The 20,000-nt window shown below is 40.1% G+C and overlaps 2 protein-coding genes and 3 pseudogenes across 2 annotated transcripts in view; 4 read left to right on the plus strand and 1 right to left on the minus strand.

Annotated features, from left to right (window-relative positions):
• Positions 1-3,899: 3,899 nt before the first annotated feature.
• LOC138045705 (uncharacterized) overlaps positions 3,900-20,000 on the minus strand; it is a 50,204-nt gene continuing 34,103 nt past the window's right edge. The window contains exons 2-3 of the transcript XR_011131653.1: positions 5,278-5,442; positions 3,900-5,195 (exon numbers count right to left, since the gene is read on the minus strand). The gene's annotated coding sequence lies outside the window, so the exon portion shown is untranslated. The remainder of the gene's footprint in view (positions 5,196-5,277; positions 5,443-20,000) is intronic.
• On the plus strand, positions 11,886-14,247 carry LOC138045703 (uncharacterized; annotated as a pseudogene).
• On the plus strand, positions 15,841-17,574 carry LOC138046251 (uncharacterized; annotated as a pseudogene).
• LOC138045704 (uncharacterized) overlaps positions 17,730-20,000 on the plus strand; it is a 13,225-nt pseudogene continuing 10,954 nt past the window's right edge.
• Positions 19,259-20,000, plus strand: part of LOC138044781 (uncharacterized) — a 3,007-nt gene continuing 2,265 nt past the window's right edge. The window contains exons 1-2 of the mRNA XM_068891197.1: positions 19,259-19,269; positions 19,626-20,000. The exon at positions 19,626-20,000 is cut by the window's right edge and continues 293 nt beyond it. Of these exons, the coding sequence (XP_068747298.1) occupies positions 19,259-19,269; positions 19,626-20,000 (386 nt within the window). The remainder of the gene's footprint in view (positions 19,270-19,625) is intronic.

Here is a 20,000-nt window from a genome sequence, read left to right on the forward strand (position 1 = left end):
TTTGATGGAACTTGTAGCTGGTTTAATATCTGCCAATCAACGTAGTTTCCACCAGAAACATAATGACATGAGTTGAGTTCTTGTATAATGAAGCATATTCCAGTGAAGTAGTGGCCGATAATGGTAAAAATGTTAGTTTAAAATGGAAAATTTTGCAGAGCTAAAAATTAAGCAGCCGTAGCGGCGCTGAACCGAGACTCATGATAGTTTTAGTACTTGGTTCATGAAGGCAGTAGTTATCGGATCCTAGGGGATCGACCATTATAATGACTGGAAAGGGGAGGCGTTAAAAAATTACCTGTGCAGGCCAAACTGTTTCTGCTGTGGTGCAAAACTTTACAGGATTTTTTTTAGACCGTAATTTGCCATTGCAGGAATTCCTTTTTTTTTGGTGAATTGTCTCCCAATTCCCTCCCACTCCATTTGTTTCTGATCGTCCATCCTTCGAGTGCCGAACAAGTGTAAACAATTTTTGTCATATTACAGCCAGAAATGTAATTGTTGCTAGTTTACTGTTTTCTTTTTTTACGTTTTTTTACCCTGTTAGGACAGTGGCGTCTCCCAGAATTTTATACTAATCATTTCTAATGGATAAAAGATACTTAGCAATGTAACCATGGTTGCAAGACAAGTTGAAAGGGAAAACAACTCACTTCTGGTTATCGTCTGTGTCTCAAAAATATGCATGCTTAAGCTCCCTAATGGTTGATAAGTCGTGCAAGACACTCAAAAATCAGCTGGATATGATGTTGCTGGATGAAATTTTTTCTGGGTGAGACTAATCCATCATGTGACTAATCCACTTAAACTAAGGTTTGTTCTGAATTATACTCAGTTCGCATTCACTGCGAAAAAATAAAATATGCATGAATCAAGTTTGATGTGCCCTGGAGTCCAACAGAGGCAGATTGTCTTGGGCAATTTGATGGGGAACTTGTTTTGTTTTGACCTCTTCTGTATCCATTCCATCTTAACAAAGCCAAAAGAAAGGGAAAATAAATACAAGTATGCCACGGCGAATTGCGTGACAAAAGCGTGACCGACTTGTTTTCAGCATAATGGTTGTTATGCAAATTGCAGGAACACAATTATTGTTATTGTTCGTCTTTTCCTGGTGATGTGCATTCTCTTTGAAAAATAATGATATCAAACAGGAATGAAACAAGCAAGGTTTCTTTTGCACACATTGAACCAGCACTTGAGAAGAGTATTGATGACCTGAACAAGATGACCTGAACAAGATTCGCAGACAGAAGCTCCTATCACTGAGTTCCAAAGTGATCTTTCTCCAAATGGCAGACAGACAAGCTGAGCTTACTCTCTCTGACAGAAATAAACAGTTTCTCAGAAATTTCCTGCCTAAGTATGTAGGTTCGCTGAAAGAGAGCATTAATAATAGATTCCCTACCCTTCCACTCCTTTCTGCATTTAGTATATTCAATCCAGCACATGTGCCAGAGAGGGATGACCCAGGATTTTCTGAATATGGCAATGCGAATGGGAAGCTTTTGGACCATCAGTACTTTGACACAGACAGTGACAGAAAGCAGTTTTTAGACGAGTGCCAAGTTCTGAAGTACGACCTGGTCAAGTGGAAAAAAGAGTTCCCAGACGAAGTAAGAAAGCCCCTTGGTGGAAAAGACCCCACTACAACACCAACTGACTGGTGCCTTAAGAAGTTGCTGCAGTTAAAGGATTTGGCAACATTCAATCTTCCCCTGGTTGCCAAAGTGGCAAATGCGGTGGTCTCCCTTCCAGTGTCAAATGCATGGCCTGAGAGGGGAGCAAGTGCCTTGCAGCTTCTCAAAACCAGACTCTGCAGTAGAATGCAAAATGACTTGCTTAACACCCTTCTCCACATTTTGATCAATGGCCCAGAAGTAGGGAGCAAGGAATGTGAAGATCCCATTGATTCGGCTGTTTCATCCTGGTTGGGAGCTAAAACTCATCGCAAGTGCCCTCCAAAAGATTTTCAACACAGCAGCATCCTGGTCCAGGATCTGCAAGTGAGAATGTTCCTGTGGTAATTGCACATGATGCTGGTGTACAGACAACTGATGGTGACACCCAGTCATTCCATTCTGTTGCAGAACAAGTAGAGGAAACTTCCAAAGCCTTGGAGCTGCCAGATTTGCATGATGAAGATTCTGATTACGGCTCTGACTTCGAGTTTTCATAAACGACAGAAAAAGTTGTCAGTTTCACTCATAATGAGTTTATAAGTTAAGTTAAAGTGTAACTGTAAGAAGAAAGAAGGTTCTGAGAACAACAGCAGTGTTTGTAGCTATAGCTGTGTAGTAGAATAAACAAATTCTCCCAGTCGGGCCAGAGTACCATTCTTTTTTACTATAACTAGGTTAGGTATGAGTGATAACAAAACGAAGATTTCTTTCCCACATTGCTGGAAAATGCACTCCTGGGAGACTTAAAACTTTTCCGGGGGAGCATGCCCCCGGCCCCCCTAGAGGTTCAGGCCTTCGGCCCTCAGTTTTACAGGGTACCTGCCTACTCACACACCAGTGCCCTTCTACTTCAAAAGTTAATGAAAACCCTGGCTTCAATGTCCAAACTTAAACCTATTATAATTGATGAAATTTCTATGGTTTCTAACATGATGCTTCTTCATCAGGGCTGTCATTAAGGGCCGTAACCCATAACACCTGTTACAGGTAAGTTCATCCGATGTTACGGGTGAAGATGTTGATTGATGGTACAAACATGCTTAGTACACTTATAGTGAGGACACTCGTACCATGAACACCAACACATTTTTCCCGCCTTTTTCGTATCATCCAATCAACGGCTTGCTTCATTTTGAGACTCTTGCATTATTTGCTTTTCGATGGAGTCGCTTGCAATGGCAGAAACATCGGAGGTATACATGTGGCTAAAATCGCCGTCCCCAACCATGAAATTGGAACGACTTTTGCCTCAGTTTGAAACAAGGGGTTTCCGTTCAAGAAGATCATTAGCTTTCGTGAAAACAGAGGATTTGGACTCATTCTTCCCATCTCCGGGTAAGTTATTACTTGCAGAAAGGCGTATACTGGAGGCCGAGCTAAATAATATCAAAGCAGAAAATCATCATCATCAGCCCACACGACTTGAGCCAAAACGACTGAATATTATACCATGTATAAGCACTGCTGAAAAACCTACGAGAGAAACTCCCCAGCCATATTTACCTGAAGCCGCCGCAGACAACATTGGCTTAGCGATCGTTCTAAACCAAAGCCCCTTGGACCGAAGAGCTCTAGACATGTCAGAAAATCTTAAAGTACTAGGAGTGCAGGTTGAGGGTGCCAAAAGTCATTTGCAAGGGAAGCAAAGAGCTCTGGATGATCTACCGAAAGCTCACGAAAGGCGCAGAAAAGTGTGTGCGATTTGTCATACATCTGGGCACAACAGAGCAAAGTGCAACAAAATCCCTTGCAACGATGTGAACCTTTGCAAGATAAAGGATAAGCACCCAGAATTGATGACCGATATTCGTACCTTACAGCTTGACCTAAAGGAACTTGAACAAAAGTATGCGAAAGCGAAAAACGATTGTGATGTGTTCAATGCTTCCCGCCAATGAGCAAAGTCCAGTTTCTTCGCAATAATGCACCCAATACTGAGAAAGCAAAATCCGGCAAAATACTTGGAACGTGCCGCCTTGGATAGAGATATAATGGTTCTCCAACCAGCGCTGAAAAATAAAGTTCCATTAGATGAACATGATGACTGGAGATTGCCAAGTGTCACTGAAGAATATAAACATGGAAATGTTGACCCTCTCCGAGTGCAGTGAATCGACAGTGTACGATCTACGCACTAAGTTACGCTGTAAAACATGAAATGTAACTTGTTGTGTTTATATTTTTTGTTTTATGAACTCGCTAAGTGTAAATCACGTGTCGAACACTGAAATTTACTCCCTTGGACACCGATTTACGCTTCCCTTGTTGTTACAAATTTTACATGTAAACGTTATTAGCTTTATGAACAGCGAAACATCTTATATAGCTTGAAACAGAACATTTTTGTCACGCGTTGAAGTTTATATTTATCAGACTATGTGTACATTTTATTGGAATACTGCTTGATAACCTCGTTCAATCAAAGAACTTTACAATATTTTTTCTCACGCTGGTGGTCTAAAAATACCATGGAGTACTGCTGTCAATCAGATGTAGCCATATTTTCGGAAGTATGCTAACGAATTTGCTGCACTTATTTTTGACACACCTTCGCCAATCGCTATTTCAGTTTCATTGGTGGTCAAGGATGAATTCTGTTTTAGGTAGCACTTTATTTGGTGAAAACAAAACTCACAAGTATTTAGGTGAGGCGAGTAAGCAGGCTGGTAAAGCAAATCAACGCCATGTTCTTGAAGCATGTCTCGTAACAATGGCTCTACAAAATATCCGTGGTGGAACCCACAGTTGTCCATAATAACTATGTCGCTGTTCTGAAGCATTGTTGATCCGTCTACTCTGTTTACTGAAAGAGCTTCGTTGAAAAAATTTAACAGCTCCATAACATTTGAGGGCCCTCTCGAAATGTCAAAGTAATCTACTCCGTGAACAGAATGAAGTAAATTGAGTGTATAATTCGCATTAGAGGCGTATCGTTGGAATTCTATGGCAGGTTGACCAATATAGGAATTGCCATATACACGGTTTCCTGTGGTTACAATAACGCTACTCTCATCAAAAAAGTGAAGTTTAGTATATTGCCGTTGGCCAACTTGATCAAGGAAACGATCGGTGTATTCGGTAATTGCTTGTGACAATAACTCTGTTGGTGCTTGAGAAACTTTTTTCTTTGTCATTTTACAGTCTTCTCAGAGGCAGTTTTTAATCCCAGACTGTGATGGTACATAGCAAGGGGGAGAAATCCCATCTAATAACAAACGCTGTTGAATTTCACTTGCGTATACACTAGGTTTACACAATTTCTCGCACTCCACATATTCAATTACATCCCTTGTAAATTTATTGCGAACCAGTCTATTTCTTGGCACAGCCAGCGACGAGTTGCTGTGTTCGTAAAGTTGAACGACTTTATTTACATAGCCAACGCTAACTCGCATATCCTGTACAATTTGTCTCTGGGATGCAGGTCAAGCACTCTTTCCCGATAAAACTGTGGGAGAGCTTTTCCATTATCGTAAATTCCGTGTTGTTGGTTGACACGGAGTCTGCATTCACCTTTAAGCAGAAAAAAAACTACGCATGTAGATAAAATATTTACTGGAGAACTTCTCGAAAGAAAACAAATGAAAACTCTCACCAGCATGATACACAGGTGCGTATGCCATTTTATTTCTTTTTTTAACGTTGCATCAAAAGATCTGACTCCCGCTATCCGCCAAAGCCGTGATTGGATGGCGCGTAAAAAAGAGATCGGTGCCTCTGTCTCGCCAACAAACGCTGATTGGATAGTCATTCAAAAATGCTGAAAACAAAATTATTTTTAAACATTTACCTGTTGAAATAAACAATTGTTTCATGGTGTCTTGCCTCCTTGGTTCTACTATTTATATTTTACTCTGGAGATGAACCTTCAGTTTGCTTAATCGCCGTGAATATTTATTTAGACGCTAGAAAACTTATTACGCAATGCGCAGCTCCTACCTTTTGAGAAATTCCGCTGACCGATGTAGAGTGTTGTCAAGGCTGATCGATCGTGTTTGGTCCCGTGCGTGGGTGGAGAAAGTTATGTTTTAATATGAATAAGAGAAAAGAGCCCTCGTCAAAACAGCCTGGGATCGACAGATTTTTTTCTAAATCCGATGCGGAGCGATGGAAATGAGGAATCTCATAAAACAGCCGGTCGAGGTGGTCGACAAATACCAGCGATCACAGCTTCAAGTTCTTCAGCCGCACGTGGGCAGCCTGTAGAACTGAGTATTATGCTACAAAGAGTGGAGGAAAAATTTCCTGAGTCTGGAAATGGTAAAGCATTTCATTCTTATTACCACTGTAACGGAAAGAGATGTTCAATGCCTGATCCAGCTTATTTGAGCTCCCGTCTTATGCATTTGAGTATAATAACGAATTATATATTATGACTGTTAGCAAACATCAAAGCACAATCAAAACAAAAAGCGAATGGAGAGTTAACCATGGAATTAACAGAAATACTGTGTCTTGGTATTCAGAAACATCTAAACAGATCTACTGGTTCCAGCATCAATGGTTGTTTAAACAAAATGAAAATCAGAACGTGTTTGATGGATCGACAGGCATCTGGTGACTTGTGTATGTAGAAAACGTCGGAATGTTTTGTTTCCTGTGCCGTTGTCATGACACCGCAAGTCCAACAAATGGTGACAGTACTTGTAACTCCAAACCATGTGTTCGTAACATTATGCAAGCCATCAAACTTCACGCAAACAGTGCTATGCATGAGGCGGCCATCAATAAAGAACACCTACAGAAAACATTGCCATTCCACAAGGAAGTGCAAGAAAGGGAAATGGTGAAGAATACAGTGCTGTTAAAGGTATTCACTACACTTTACTGGATAGCCAAGGAAGAGATCGCAAACACGAAAGCAACATCGTTAATTACATTGTTGGAGAGGCTTGGGTTACACGAGATAAAACACTTTCAGCACAGATCACAAGGTTCTAGTATTCCTCTTCCTGGGAAAAGCTATCAAAGATAAAGTCATTACGGCTGTTGCATCCTCAGAAGTATTTGGCTGCCTTGCAGATGAGGTTACAGACATATCAGTACTCCAACAATTTGTTGTCTTTGTGAAGTATGTCAACGCAAGTGGAATGCCCCAGACAGACTTTGTGCACACAGAGCATATGACTGATGCTGCCACTGGACAAGAGTTGGCCATGTGTCTCAAGAAAATAGTTGAGGATTGCCAGCTGGAACTGAAGAAGATGAAAAGTTGTGTTACAGATGGAGCAGGAGCAATGATTGGCAGGCACAATGGAATGGCAGCAATCATAAAAAGAGAAGTTCCAGATCTAATTAACATCCACTGTGTGTGCCACAGACTCGCACTTGCGTGTGCAGATGCTTCTAAAGAGCTGAATTATATCAAGAAAGTTGAAGGTCTTCTGCTACAAGTATGGAAGTTCTATGAGTATTCCCCCAAGAAAACAGCAAAGTTTGCTGCTGTGCAGTCAGGGCTACTCAATCTTCTGCCAAAAGATCAGCTTTGCCAAGCAAAGAAGCACATGAAGAAGGCAAAGAAAGCAGTTGCAAGCCGCTGGCTTTCCTTGGACGAGTCTGTAAGGGCAATGGTTCAAGAGTTTATTGCACACCTGCAAACTTTTGAGTACTTTAAGGAGAGTGATGCTACTGCTTCACATCTACTGACGCAAACCAGAAGTCACAAATTTATTGGTACACTCTACATTCTTAAAGAAATCCTCACACACTTAGCAGTTCTCAGCAAAACTCTTCAGCCTTGAGAACTGTGCTTTGCTGGCCTACCATCAGCTGTTTCTTACTGTCTTGCTAAGCTTGATGATGTTCTGAAAAGAAAAGATGAAATTCTTAGAACACTGAGTGTAGATCTAACCGAGAATGGAAAACTTGCCCTGGCTGGAATCGAAGTAACTCCAGCAAGTACCCTGTTCTTAAATGATTTGATTACATCCTATGTGGCTAAGTTAAAAGAGAACATAGCGGCAAGATTCCCCTATCTAACACTTGTACAAGACTTTTCAATCTTCGACTTGCAAGCTCTCCCTGTAAAGGAAGCCCCAGATTTCAAGATCTACGGGATGAACCACAAAGCCACTCTCTCGGATCACTTAGGCATCACAGAGTATGTGGAAGGCGAAGCCCTTAAGTCTGAATGGGAACATTTCAAGTTTATTGTACAAGATTTGAAGTCAGAATGTCCCATGACCGAAGCACAACAACCAACACTTAAACTGAGTGGTTGCTGACCAAGCTATGCAGTATTTCATCATTCAAAGTTATGCTCCCAAACTTGGTGAAGCTGGCTGCTGTTGCTCAGAGTCTGCCAGTAACGAATGCCTGGCCAGAACGAGGCGCAAGTGCGTTGAAGCGCATTAAAACAAGGCTTCGAAATTCACTGAAAGATGACATGTTGGAATGGCAAATTTCCATTAATGGCCCTCCTGTGTCAGAGTCAACAGATGTCGTATCAAATGCACTTAGCCTCTTGCTTCAAGAAAAAAATCGAAGAAAACTGCCCCCAGTGACGGCAACTGCAACTGCGTCAACATGCACAAGTGAAAATGAAGAGCTCCAGGAGACCATTATTACTCTGACTGATGAAGTGGATTTCCTAAATGAAGAGATTCAAGATCTTGAAGATGAGATTTATTCACAGCAACAAGTCTTCAAGAAGCTGCTTTTGAACATGTGCACGTATGTCAGCTCTGATTGTGAGGATGATGATTACTAATTAAAAATTAATTATACGTTATTGTGACATGAAGATACAGTGTGGATTGTCATTTCTTTCTTTTCAAGCAAGGAATACTCAAGCAGTTTGGAGATATTAATAACTTTATTCACTTGACATCTGTAAATTAAAGGAACAGTGTCACGGATCCCGCGCATGTGCAGTAGCGTAATATCAACTTGAAAAAGCTGGCAAGTTTTTTCAAGTTTCGCGGATGTCAGAATCCCCATTATATATCTTCGATTATCAAAGTCATCCTAGCTCAGTTCTGTCTTAAAAAGTATTATTTAGCCAAGGCAGGATTTAAAGTATAGTTTAGTTTGCTTTATTACAATATTCGTTTCGGAGTTGGACTCATTTGTTTTGGTTTGCAAACTTGCTATGTCTGGTCATGGCGGCCATCGTCCCGGGAGCGGGCGAATGCGGATTTATGCCTCCAAAAAGCAGTCGAACATTGTTTGGCAAAGAGGACATCAGAGGATATCTATAGACCGCACTGTTTATTCCTCTTGGAGGATAAAGTGTGGCTACAAAACTGACTCGGACTTTGCAAGCCATCTTCTTTCACTCGAAAGGCGAAGGAGGTTAGTAAGGACCACTCTCGAGTTGTTGTTTTGACATCCTTTATAGGTTTTTGTTTGCTTAGCTTACTCTAGACTAACACCGAAAAAATGTTTTAATAGGGAGAATGATCCTGTCATTTCAAATGTGAAAAGGACGGGGAGAACTGAAGAGGAAGCTGCTGTTCCTTCGAGACGACAATGCCATCTCTCAGGTAAGAAATGATTTGCAATTTTTCTTGGAATGAATTTCTTCTGGTGTAAGTAATTTCGATGTTAGGTATATTTATGGGTAAGCCAGCTTTCAAGTAACGGTGTTGAATAATTGGAAACAAGTGATATATTTGTGCATCGTCTCTTTTGGCACACAGGACATCCACTGTCAACCTCGACCCCTGTGAAACCAGTTACGATTACTGTGCAGTCTCCCGCCTTGTCATTAGATGCTGTCGATGCCACTTGGTATGTAGAATTTTCAATTTATAGCATAAAAGTGTACTTTTAGGAACTGGCTTTACATGTACCTCATTAATCTTGTCTTGTCAGCTTTAATATTGTGTAAAATTTCTTGGCAATTTTCTTTTTTGTCATTGTGTGACCTGATGAAGGCATAGTGCTCATGTAATATATTTTTCTTTTTTAACAGTGATTTGGATGTAACAGGGATTTCAGAGTTCTCGGTCAATAACAGCTCTTATCAGGTCGCCAATGATTCCGTTATTTTACAAAGTGATTCAGGGAAATATCAAGATTCTGATAACCCATTGTCAGACAGTGACTCAGATGGTGAAGGTGATTCAGATGATCATAAAGAGAAAACAGAAAGGTATGTGTATGTAGAGATGATTGACTGTAGCAAAGGTTCCACTTCAACAATGGATACACCATACACATAAATACAAATGCTAACATACATAAAAATGTGGCCATCAAATAATAATAGAGGAGCAGTAGATCCAATCTGAAGGCTGGTAGTCATAAATGGCACATCACTGTCATGTTCCTGTATTCACATGTAACAGGAATATTAATTTTTATCCCTCATCATAGGGCTATGGCAGATGCTTTACATGAACTTGATGAAGATTATGGTGAGGAGGACAGCTATAATTCAAGTGAAGGCACGGATATAGATGATTTGGAGTAAGTACCTTGCATAATTTGTTCCAATTACATGTAGGGTAATTATAGTTTTCTGATGTAAGTATAATTCAGTGTGGTTTGTGCAGTTTTATTGTTTTTGGCATTGTAATAACTATTCAAGATAATTAATTTTGCCTCGTAGATGCATGCATTTCCTATTATAACAGCGAACTTGGGAAAACCGGAATATTACAAATTATTTTTGAAATGTTCATTGCTCTGAAACCAATTGGATACGATATCAAACCATAATATAAATAAAAAACATAAACCAGAAAATTATTTACTGTTGTAGTTTATGGTTTATACTTCTCATACCTGATTCGTTCTTTTCTCTAACACAATAAAAATCCCAGAAATAATTTTAATCTTCACAGTTTGTCACCTCTGTTAAAAATGTTAAGTTATTCATAGCTTTGTCAAAAGTACACCTTCAGAAGCTCCCGGGAACTCTAACTCTAGGCTTCCCATCACTGTTTTTTGTAAGATGTATTTTCTTCTCATAACAAATGTTAAACTGTGTTTGAGCTGTCTTCAGTTGCAATGAGAAGTGCACCCCAAATATTGAGCAGGTTTTGTGTGTTAGAATTACTGCAGTAGGTTAACAAATGGTTTTAATTTAGGTTGGTCATTCTACAAAATACCCTACATTATATTGTCGAGACAACATTCTCATACTTTACAGTGACTCAATGTGAAAATTTTAATTACAACGCAAGGTTACTACTCATATTTGGTAATACAAGACACCCTCTAGCTATCAGTTAATTTGTTTATAGGCAGACCATGTCTTTGGAAGAGAATGAAAGTGGAAGTGAGTTATTAGCAGAGGATCAGATGTTCAGTGACCTTGAAACAGACAGTGAGTGGATAGACCCAAGCCCATCCTCACCATCAAGCACTCCCCAGTGTTCTACAAGTGCAAGCATCTCTGCACTACCTACTTCATCTTCATCTGTTCCACTTCCAGTTACAACTATGTCATCTGTCTCATTTTCAGCTTCCTCTACAACAACCTCTTCAGGACACACTTATGCTAGTGCATTATCTGTACCCCTTTCTAGTGGTGCTTCAACTTCTGTTGCACTTCCTGTTTCCTCGGCAGCATCCACCTCTGTGTCAACTAGTGCTGTATCATCGCTCCTACAGCCTGCTTGTGCCCCATTGTCTGTTCCTGTGCAAGGTTCTGGTGTGTCATCCAATCCACTGTCAGTTCCTGTCACATCTGCTGAAACAGTTACTTCAGCAACTGCACCATCTCAAAAATACCCAAAGTTGAGCAGGTATGAGGAGAGAAATATGCTGAAAGAGGAGCTATCCCTTGTAGGGCAGACTAAAGTAATCTGCTCCTTAGATCTACTTCTTGATCTGTTCAAGAGATGCCAGCATCCTGGTTGCACAAAGGATGCAGTCATCAAAAAGAAATATCTGAATGGCCCTACAGTGGTTATAAAGTGGAGTTGTTGCATGGGTCACAAAGGAACATTTTCGTCATCTAGGGACTTAAATGACATTTACAGTAACAACCTCCAACTGGCTGCAAGCATTATGGTATCAGGGAACAATTTTGCAAAAGTGGAGAAAATGGCAAATTTTCTTGGCTCGTCATTTATTTCCGATTCCACTTTTTATAGGATGCAGAGATTGTATTTTATTCCAGCAATTGATGAGTGGTGGAGTTGGCAAAGAGAGCAGCTTGTACAGGAATTTCTGGATAAGCCAGTTATTGTTTGTGGTGATGGGCAGTGTGACTCCCCGGGACACACTGCCAAGAATCTTTGCTATTTTTTAATGGAACTTGTGAGTGGCTACATCCTAGAGGTTGAGGTCAGGGATAAACGGCATGTTGGTTTGACCTCAGCGAACATGGAAAAGCAAGCCCTACAAAATGCCCTCCAGAGGTTGCAGACATCATTAAATGTTGTCGAGGTTGTGACTGATGCCTCTACTTCAATCAAGAAGTTGCTTGGTAAGAATTCTAATATCACACTGTTATGTTTTGTATGTAAAAGCAAAATAAACAATGATAGACTGTTTCAAAGGGATTGATTTTTGAGATCCTTGATGTATCACATTACAATTCAAGGGCCTGGTGAAAGGGGGTGAACATGATGATGCTGCCTTCACAAAGCATAAGGAAGTTTATTTTATCCTTCTGCCCCCTTGTCGTAACTTATTAATTTTTAATCAATGACCAAATCATGGGGGGACCTCCTTGTGCCAGCCAGCCTTTGGCTTTCTGAGGTCTCCTCACCACTCACTGTTTTTTGGAATGTTCTATATTATTTAGTTTATTTATTTTGTTGAACTATTCTTGTTCTTTTCTTGTTCAACTAACATTGTAACCACTGTAATCTTACATACTGTATGAGGTGGTGTAAAAAATAATGACAAATAAAAAAAATGGAGAACTAATGATGATATCAGTGCTAGGTAGCACAAGCAATAGTTAAAGATTGGGTTGAGGGAACTTTGTTCATGACCACACATTTCTTTATTGTTTTTGTCTTGCAGCTGATCATTTTGCTTCAGTTTTTCACAGCTTGGATGTGTGGCACAAGTCAAAAAGCATAAGAAAGTGTTTGGCAAAGGTGATGTTTACAACACTCATCTGACACTTATTTCCTTACAGAGAAAGTCATCTTTATGGTAGCAGCGGTATTCTGGAATAATATCTGTAACTTTTCTTTTAGTGACTAAAATCTAATTCTACGTTAATTATTGTTTTACTGTTTGTATGCAGGTTGGTCACCTAAAAAATATGGAAAAGATTCAAGCTTGGTCTGATCATGTCATTTTACACTTCTGGCATTGTGCCAACATGTGTAAGTCCTCTGAAACAACAAGCGACGAGGAAGCCCTGGAGAAAATGAAGGTACAGGGTGTATCTGTGAAGTCCCTTCATCCCTTGAATTTGACTGCTGTATTGTAGAACTGATCTTTTGGCTAAATGATAATTTTTAGGTGCTATTATTCTTTTTATAACAGAGCAAGTGGACTGGTTTACTCCACCATGTATGTGATGAGCATGATTGGTCTGGAGGCAAGTGTGACCATGGGCAATTGGAAGATCATGACCTTCCATGGTTTGACCGAAGGGATAAAGATTTTGAAGCCCTACAGAAAATCATCCTTGACCCACAGCTTCTTGCAAGTTTTAAATATTATGTCCGTTTCAGGTAAATAAATTTTCTCTACTACTGTTGATAATTGTCGGTGGACATCAACTGCAAGGCTTCCTCCCGGTGGCCACCTTGCTTATAATCCTATCTAGTTGTAAACAAATGAGGGCTTCAGTTATTAGCCCCACCCCCATCTCCACCCCTCTTACAGGTACTGATTTATTTCATTGCAGCAAGGTCAGAACCTGTTTTGTATGGTGGAACAGGTACATTTTGATTTATATAAATCTGTGTTTCACACATTTTACTTTCTTCCTTCAGGCACACTGGAAGTATTGAATGCGCAAATAACCTCACATTGGCGTACACTCCTAAGAGATGTTCTTACAGGTTTGTGACTACACTTGTCCTTTTTATACACATTTGTACTTGTAATAAACTTCTTTTGTACACCTGGTAGAGCTTTTAGCCTTTCTCCATAAAAGAGGAACTTCAAAACCCAAATAATGAATTATGACTGTCAGGTAGTAGACTCCAATGAAATTGCAGGAGTAAGGAAAGACCAATATTATTGTTAATCCCTGTTGGCCTCACCTTTTATTTGAAAGCACACTAGGGATGTATTCAGGGCAAAAGAAAGTGACACTGGTGTTACTGTTTTTTTTTTTTTTGTTTGTAGTTACAGAAGTTACAAAGCCAGAAAGCAATTAGCTGCCATTGATTGGAATTTCCATGTCAACAATGCAGCTGCAACCACTAAAGCAGGGGATGTTGTGGTATCTAGAAAGTATAATCAAAGGACCAAGGAATGGAACTCCAAGGTGGTAAAAGTGAAAAAGCAGTACGAGTACATCCCTGTACTTATGGCCAAGGTCCTCAAGTTGCGGAAAGAAGATACCAATAAAGTCACTCGTAATGTCCCTTTGAATGAGAGCGACCCAGCTTTATTGGCACCAACAATTGCAGACAAGCCACCACTGCCATCCAAGGAACTTTTTCTTGCAAGAAAAACTAGATTTGAAAGCCATACCAACGAAAACTAAGGAAATAGACCAATTTCGATATGTTAAAATTCAGTCCAAAACAAAAGGCATCATCTCGAGGCTCTGGGGAATAAACTAATACAAATCCTTATATTTATTCCCCAGAGCCTCGAGATGATGTCTTTTGTTTTGGACTGAATTTTAATATACTGAAATTGGTCTATTAGCCCAAGTTTTTTCAATATTACCATTCTATGGAAACAACCATAATTTTGTTGAAAACCAAAGGTCATTGAATTGTGAAATGGACTATGTATACCGTATTTACTGCGGGCGCAACCTACAGATTATTTACTCATCTGTAGGTACAGAGTAGTGAATAATCTGTAGGTTGCGCTGTTTCCCAGAATTAACTGTAGGCTTTTAGCGAATGAGAAGACAGATGGTGACTACAATGTATAATAATCATAAATATTGGTGTTCCACAATTATTCATGACAGAGGTCAAATTCAAGAGTTTCTAGATTTTTCCAGAGGTCAATGGACTGGTTTATTATGTCTTTGTATACAGAATAAAACAAAAATGTGTCGATTGATAAAAACTTCAATCTTGTACCCTGAGTCCTCAGGCTCTTTAGCCAGCAGTTGGTTGCCAGGAGGGACTCTGGGGTACTGCAGGATTTCAGTGGTAAAACAACTGAAGCTGTCACAGAGCTTATACAGAGCAGCCAACCAAAAAATTTAATTTTTTTTGAATTCTTTAGAGTCTCTCCTGGCGCCTATCCGCTGACCAAAAAGCCTGAGGATTCTCTGTACAGATTGAAAAACTTGGGAAAACTCAACATGAACAGTAGGGCTTAAACCATCGTCTGCGTCGTTATTTGAACTTTAGGCATGAAAGAGCTAAACATGTAGCAGGTTTTATTTGTGCTGAATGGTAACTTGAAACTTGGCCAGGGGCGCATGCTCTTCCTAGACAGTGTTGCAACCTAAATCTATTTCAAATTGACAGTAACAAAACCAAAAGCAAACTACTACTTTAGCTCATTCATGCCTAAATCCCATATACACGCCAGTTTGAGAAGGGTAATAATGCCGAACAGTTTTAACAACGCATGCCGGACATACTTTTCTGTTGCCCTTCCCTAGATACCCATAACGATCAAGCACATACTGCCTGTAACTGGCTTTCCGGAATGATCGCGTGCTATTGTCTTCTCTGTCATTCCTGATGTCTCCCCTGTTCCTTATGACCAGCTGGAGAACATCAGGATCAAGACATAATTTTTGGAACCTAGTGTGTGTAGTCACACATTTCCGCTGCCCACAGCATTTGTTCTCTATTTCTTGTGGCATAATTTGACAGACCCCACACTTGCACCAAGGTATTGAGGGTCCAGCAGATGAGCTTTCTTCTTGACTTGCTGCACTTATTGCGGTCTGAGTCACAGCAGCTGCAGTGGCTCCTCCTTCATCGTCATCCTCCACATCATCTAGATCATCTTCTGCAATGAGAAGACCATGGATATAGTCCATGCTTCCGACTCCCCGTCGCAAACTTCGGATGCACAGCTTTCTCACCATGGGCTCATCCAGTGTTGAAATAAACTCCTGAAATGTAATGTCATTCCAGAAATCAAAATGGAAGTAAAAGTAAGAAAACAGTCATAAACATAAAAGGGAACAAGATGGTATGTGTTGTCCAGGGATAAATTTATCTGAGATTTTCAGTAATGTGAACACAGTCTTCCTACCTTCACATCATTGTTTTCTTTCACCCTCTCTTCCTCTTCACTGGGCCTATTTGAAGCAACAGTGTAAGGCTGATTTGCTCTCTGAACAGGGCGGGCAGCTTGAGCAGAAATACTTGTACCAGGCTGAGATGGACAAACAAGACAACTTCAATAATATTGTTTATCACAGACATATTATTCCCATACAAGCTTACACTTATTTCAGAACTGGGTGTCTCCCGGAAAATTCCGAAAAGAAACAAATCATTTCTTTTTTGGTTTGATCCCCACTTCGCTGCCAAATGTGAAGAAGGACGACCAACCATTTTGCATAATACGCAAGTGTCACAAATGCATAATACACAGGTATCATTGTCAATTTCGATCGAAACACGATAATTTATTGGTATGAAGTAAAAAATAAATAGTGTTAAGCCGTCCCGAAAAAAAATAAAGCATACACTAATAACACAGCAAACACACCTTATTTCTGCAAGGTTTAGCTGTCGAACCACACGTGCATCTGGCGCCACATTGAACACCTTGGCCCTTGCAAGGGCAACCACGATTAGATCCAGTTGTCCTTTTCGTGGAACATGTGCTCTTACATGAGCACGAAATTCTACTTTCCTATAAATTGAAGATGTCGTTGATTCAATATAGCCACAATAACGAAAACAAATTGCCGAACTTCAACCTATGAAATTTCGCAAAGAACTACTTACCACGCGTTCAGTCTCGGTTGATGACTCTCTACTGACTTGATCGTCCATCACAAGAAATACCACGCAAACACAGAGGTTTATGGCACGGAAAAACAAAACCAACTCCAAAAAGCGCAAAAAAGCTACAGCTTCAACGAGATTTATACGGAATATTGGCCGAGAACGAATCAACGAACCAAATTCAAGATGGCGGACCGATGAAAACTCTGGGACTAAATCATGTGTGCCATCGCGCATGCTCGGCGGTGACACTGTTCCTTTAAGGTGCATAAAACTTGTATGTATTGCGAATTGTATAGGTTGGTGCAGCAAAGGAGCATGAGAGGGTAGGGCAGGCCTTCCAAACTCAGCAGAACCAAAATGAAGATCTTGCACAGGAACTGGCCGAAAAGGAAAAGGATGTGGGAGAGTTGGCAGATCTCGTGCCAGTCAAATGCGAGGTCATCAGGAATATGGAACGGAGACTTGTCCAAGCCAAAAAGGTTATTGCTGATCTTAAGGTAGAGGTGAACACACTCTAGCACTCTAGAGTGCCCGCACTGATTGCCAACAAGACGACAACCAACCACAGTAGCAGGAGCAGCAAGAGAGAAACATCAGCTGCATCAGCACCCATAGTCTGGCAAACATCCATGGGTGGTACGAGAAGTTCTCACAGGCGTCATGTGAAAACCACTGCAGCACCGTGAATGCATTTCCTCTGTCCGGTTGTCCAAGGAGCACCGTGAGAGATTTCATCGCCATTGCAGAGTTAAAAATCGTCGACTCCCGGGAGCGTGACCTTGTCATCCGCGACCATGTAGGATCGGTGAAAGAACTTGAAGCTGTCTGCAGGAAAAGACTTACTGGTTATGACCAACATGCGGAGGGAGGGGCAGCTGCTACCTCTCAAATTTGACGACCGCTTGTACGAGTGAACCTGTTCTTCTAACAAACAAACGACTCCTTTAGGAGCCACTAAGTTTGCAAACGTCAATGACCAACAATAAATATGTCATAAACAGTCTGCAACAGAAAGCATAAACTGTATATGACACTAAATTAACCAAAAATATCCAGAGGGAGACTGGGGCTAAGATAAGAATTCCAACATGGCGTACAGATAAAATCATTGTGACTGTAGTTATCGCGTTTATATTTTCGCTGTTCCTGGTAGTGTTTAGGATAGGTCTTGCATTTATTGCAGCACTTTAGACATTACTGTTTCCCATACAGTGCTCAGTGTAACTTTCAAATGCGGTTTTGGTCATAAGTAGTGCAATACTTACGAAAACATTGTAGCCGACAACTTACCGACACTTCACCGACAGGTCACCAACAGTCGGTGGACGTGAGCTGTTCTTCACAATTACAGAGATTTGTGGACGACACACTGACCATTATGCCAGACAAAGCATCAGCAGACAATTTTCTCGACCTTTTAAACCAGTGCTATTCTTTTATGAAGTTCACCATGGAGACGGAGAGTAATGGCATGCTTTCTTTTTTGGGCACCCAGCTGCTCAACAAACATACACATGTTGAGACTAAGGTGTACGTTAAACCCACTAATATTTGCTTCCTGCTACACTACAAGAGCCATGTAGATGACCGGTAAAAACGTGGATTATTAAAAACGATGCTTAATTGTGCATTTCGACTTTCATCCAATTGGCACTACTTCTCTGAAGTATGTCATCGATTGAAATTATTGTCTTCTCCACTAAATATCCTGACAAACTTGTCAACTCTTCCATTTCACATTTTGTTGCCACCAAAGCATCGGATCAACCTGTTTCCTCACCTACTGTCAGGCATCGATCAGACCCAATTCGTGTTGTCCTACCATTAAAAGATCAAGCCTCAGCTGATATTGTGCGTTTGCAACTGAAAGATTTAAGTTATAAGATCCACACGACTGTTCAGCCCGTTTTTGTCAGCCAGAAGATTGAACAACATCTTAAACTGCCAGAAGCTAAGCTGCAGATTGTGAACCAACAGTGCCTTGTTTACAAGTTTGAATGTGACCTGTGCGATGCAAGTTATATTGGTTTCACACACCGCCATCTACCGGTACATCAACGCGTTGAAGAAAACAAAAACTCTTCTTCATCAATTGGGAAGCATTTTCGCAACATTCTTTGGCTCCAAAAGATCTTTCAAAGAACTTTCGTGTTTTAATGAAGTGCATGACCAAATTTGACTGCCTCTCGTCTATGAAATGTTTTTTATTCAAAAGTTAAGACCTACTCTTCATGTGCAATCGGACTCAATTCATGCTAAGGTTTTGAATTAGTTTTTACTAGCTTTCTCTTTGCATGTTTTTATTGTCCGTTTACACCTCAAATATTTTTATTCTTCTTACATGCATATATTTATATTCACTGTTTCAATTTTACCATTCACTTGATAATGACCGAACGTCCTTTCGTACCATTTATTGGTATGATAAAACAAGGATAAAATAAACCACTGCTTTACCCATATTTTTCAAATAGGGTTAAAATAGAAGTAAAACAGCAGTAAAATAGGTTGCCTGTCTTCCTTATCAAAGGAAGTATGAAATAGAAATAAAATACCGATGTTTTTGTAAAGTTAGGTTGTAAATTAAGTAATTTGGTTATGAAAGCATGGTAAATTAAGTTACTGTTATAATTATGTTCTCATCAGTTTTTGGCCATAACCTACACCCAGATGTTCCGTAATGTGAACCCAGAATAAGTATTGAGAATACTCGATACTTCTACTGTCACTACATGTACATTTCGACTTTCTCTAAATAGTGAATTCTAGCCTTGGGTACTCATGAAATCTCATAAACCCAAGGCACTACCTTTTGACTCAAATTTGTCTTGCACATAAAGGTATGTATTATAGGTGTTTCTCCTGGTATATTGCAATGTTTTATTCTAAAGGCTTTCAGTTAAGACAATATAACTCTTCTAATCATTCTCACGTCATTTCCCAGTCTTGCAAGAGTGGAATAAAGTCCACAAAAAAATGAAATAACAGGACACATCAGCAATTTGTCACCAGTCCAGAATAGCAATAAAACAAACTATTTTGATATGGACATTCAAACAGAATCTCGTCTTGTGAGAGGTGTTTGCTTCTCTTCAGCAAGACATGGGGAACCCAGTGCACTCTTTAAGAACAGTTCTCCAGTGAAAATATCAAACATCACTGTGAAAGATGTTGAAACAGATTACCCAATGGTCCTTATGAACGCCAGAACCAAGTTGCACAAAACCGAGGTTTCCTTTAAGATTCAACAGTGCACATACGACTTAAACATTGGCTTCTTATCAACAGTCAACAACAAGCAACTTATAACCATCAAGGCCAAAGATGTTAATCTTTCTGG

This window comes from Montipora capricornis, chromosome 4 (genome assembly GCF_036669925.1).
Source record: "Montipora capricornis isolate CH-2021 chromosome 4, ASM3666992v2, whole genome shotgun sequence".
Lineage (NCBI taxonomy): Eukaryota > Metazoa > Cnidaria > Anthozoa > Scleractinia > Acroporidae > Montipora > Montipora capricornis.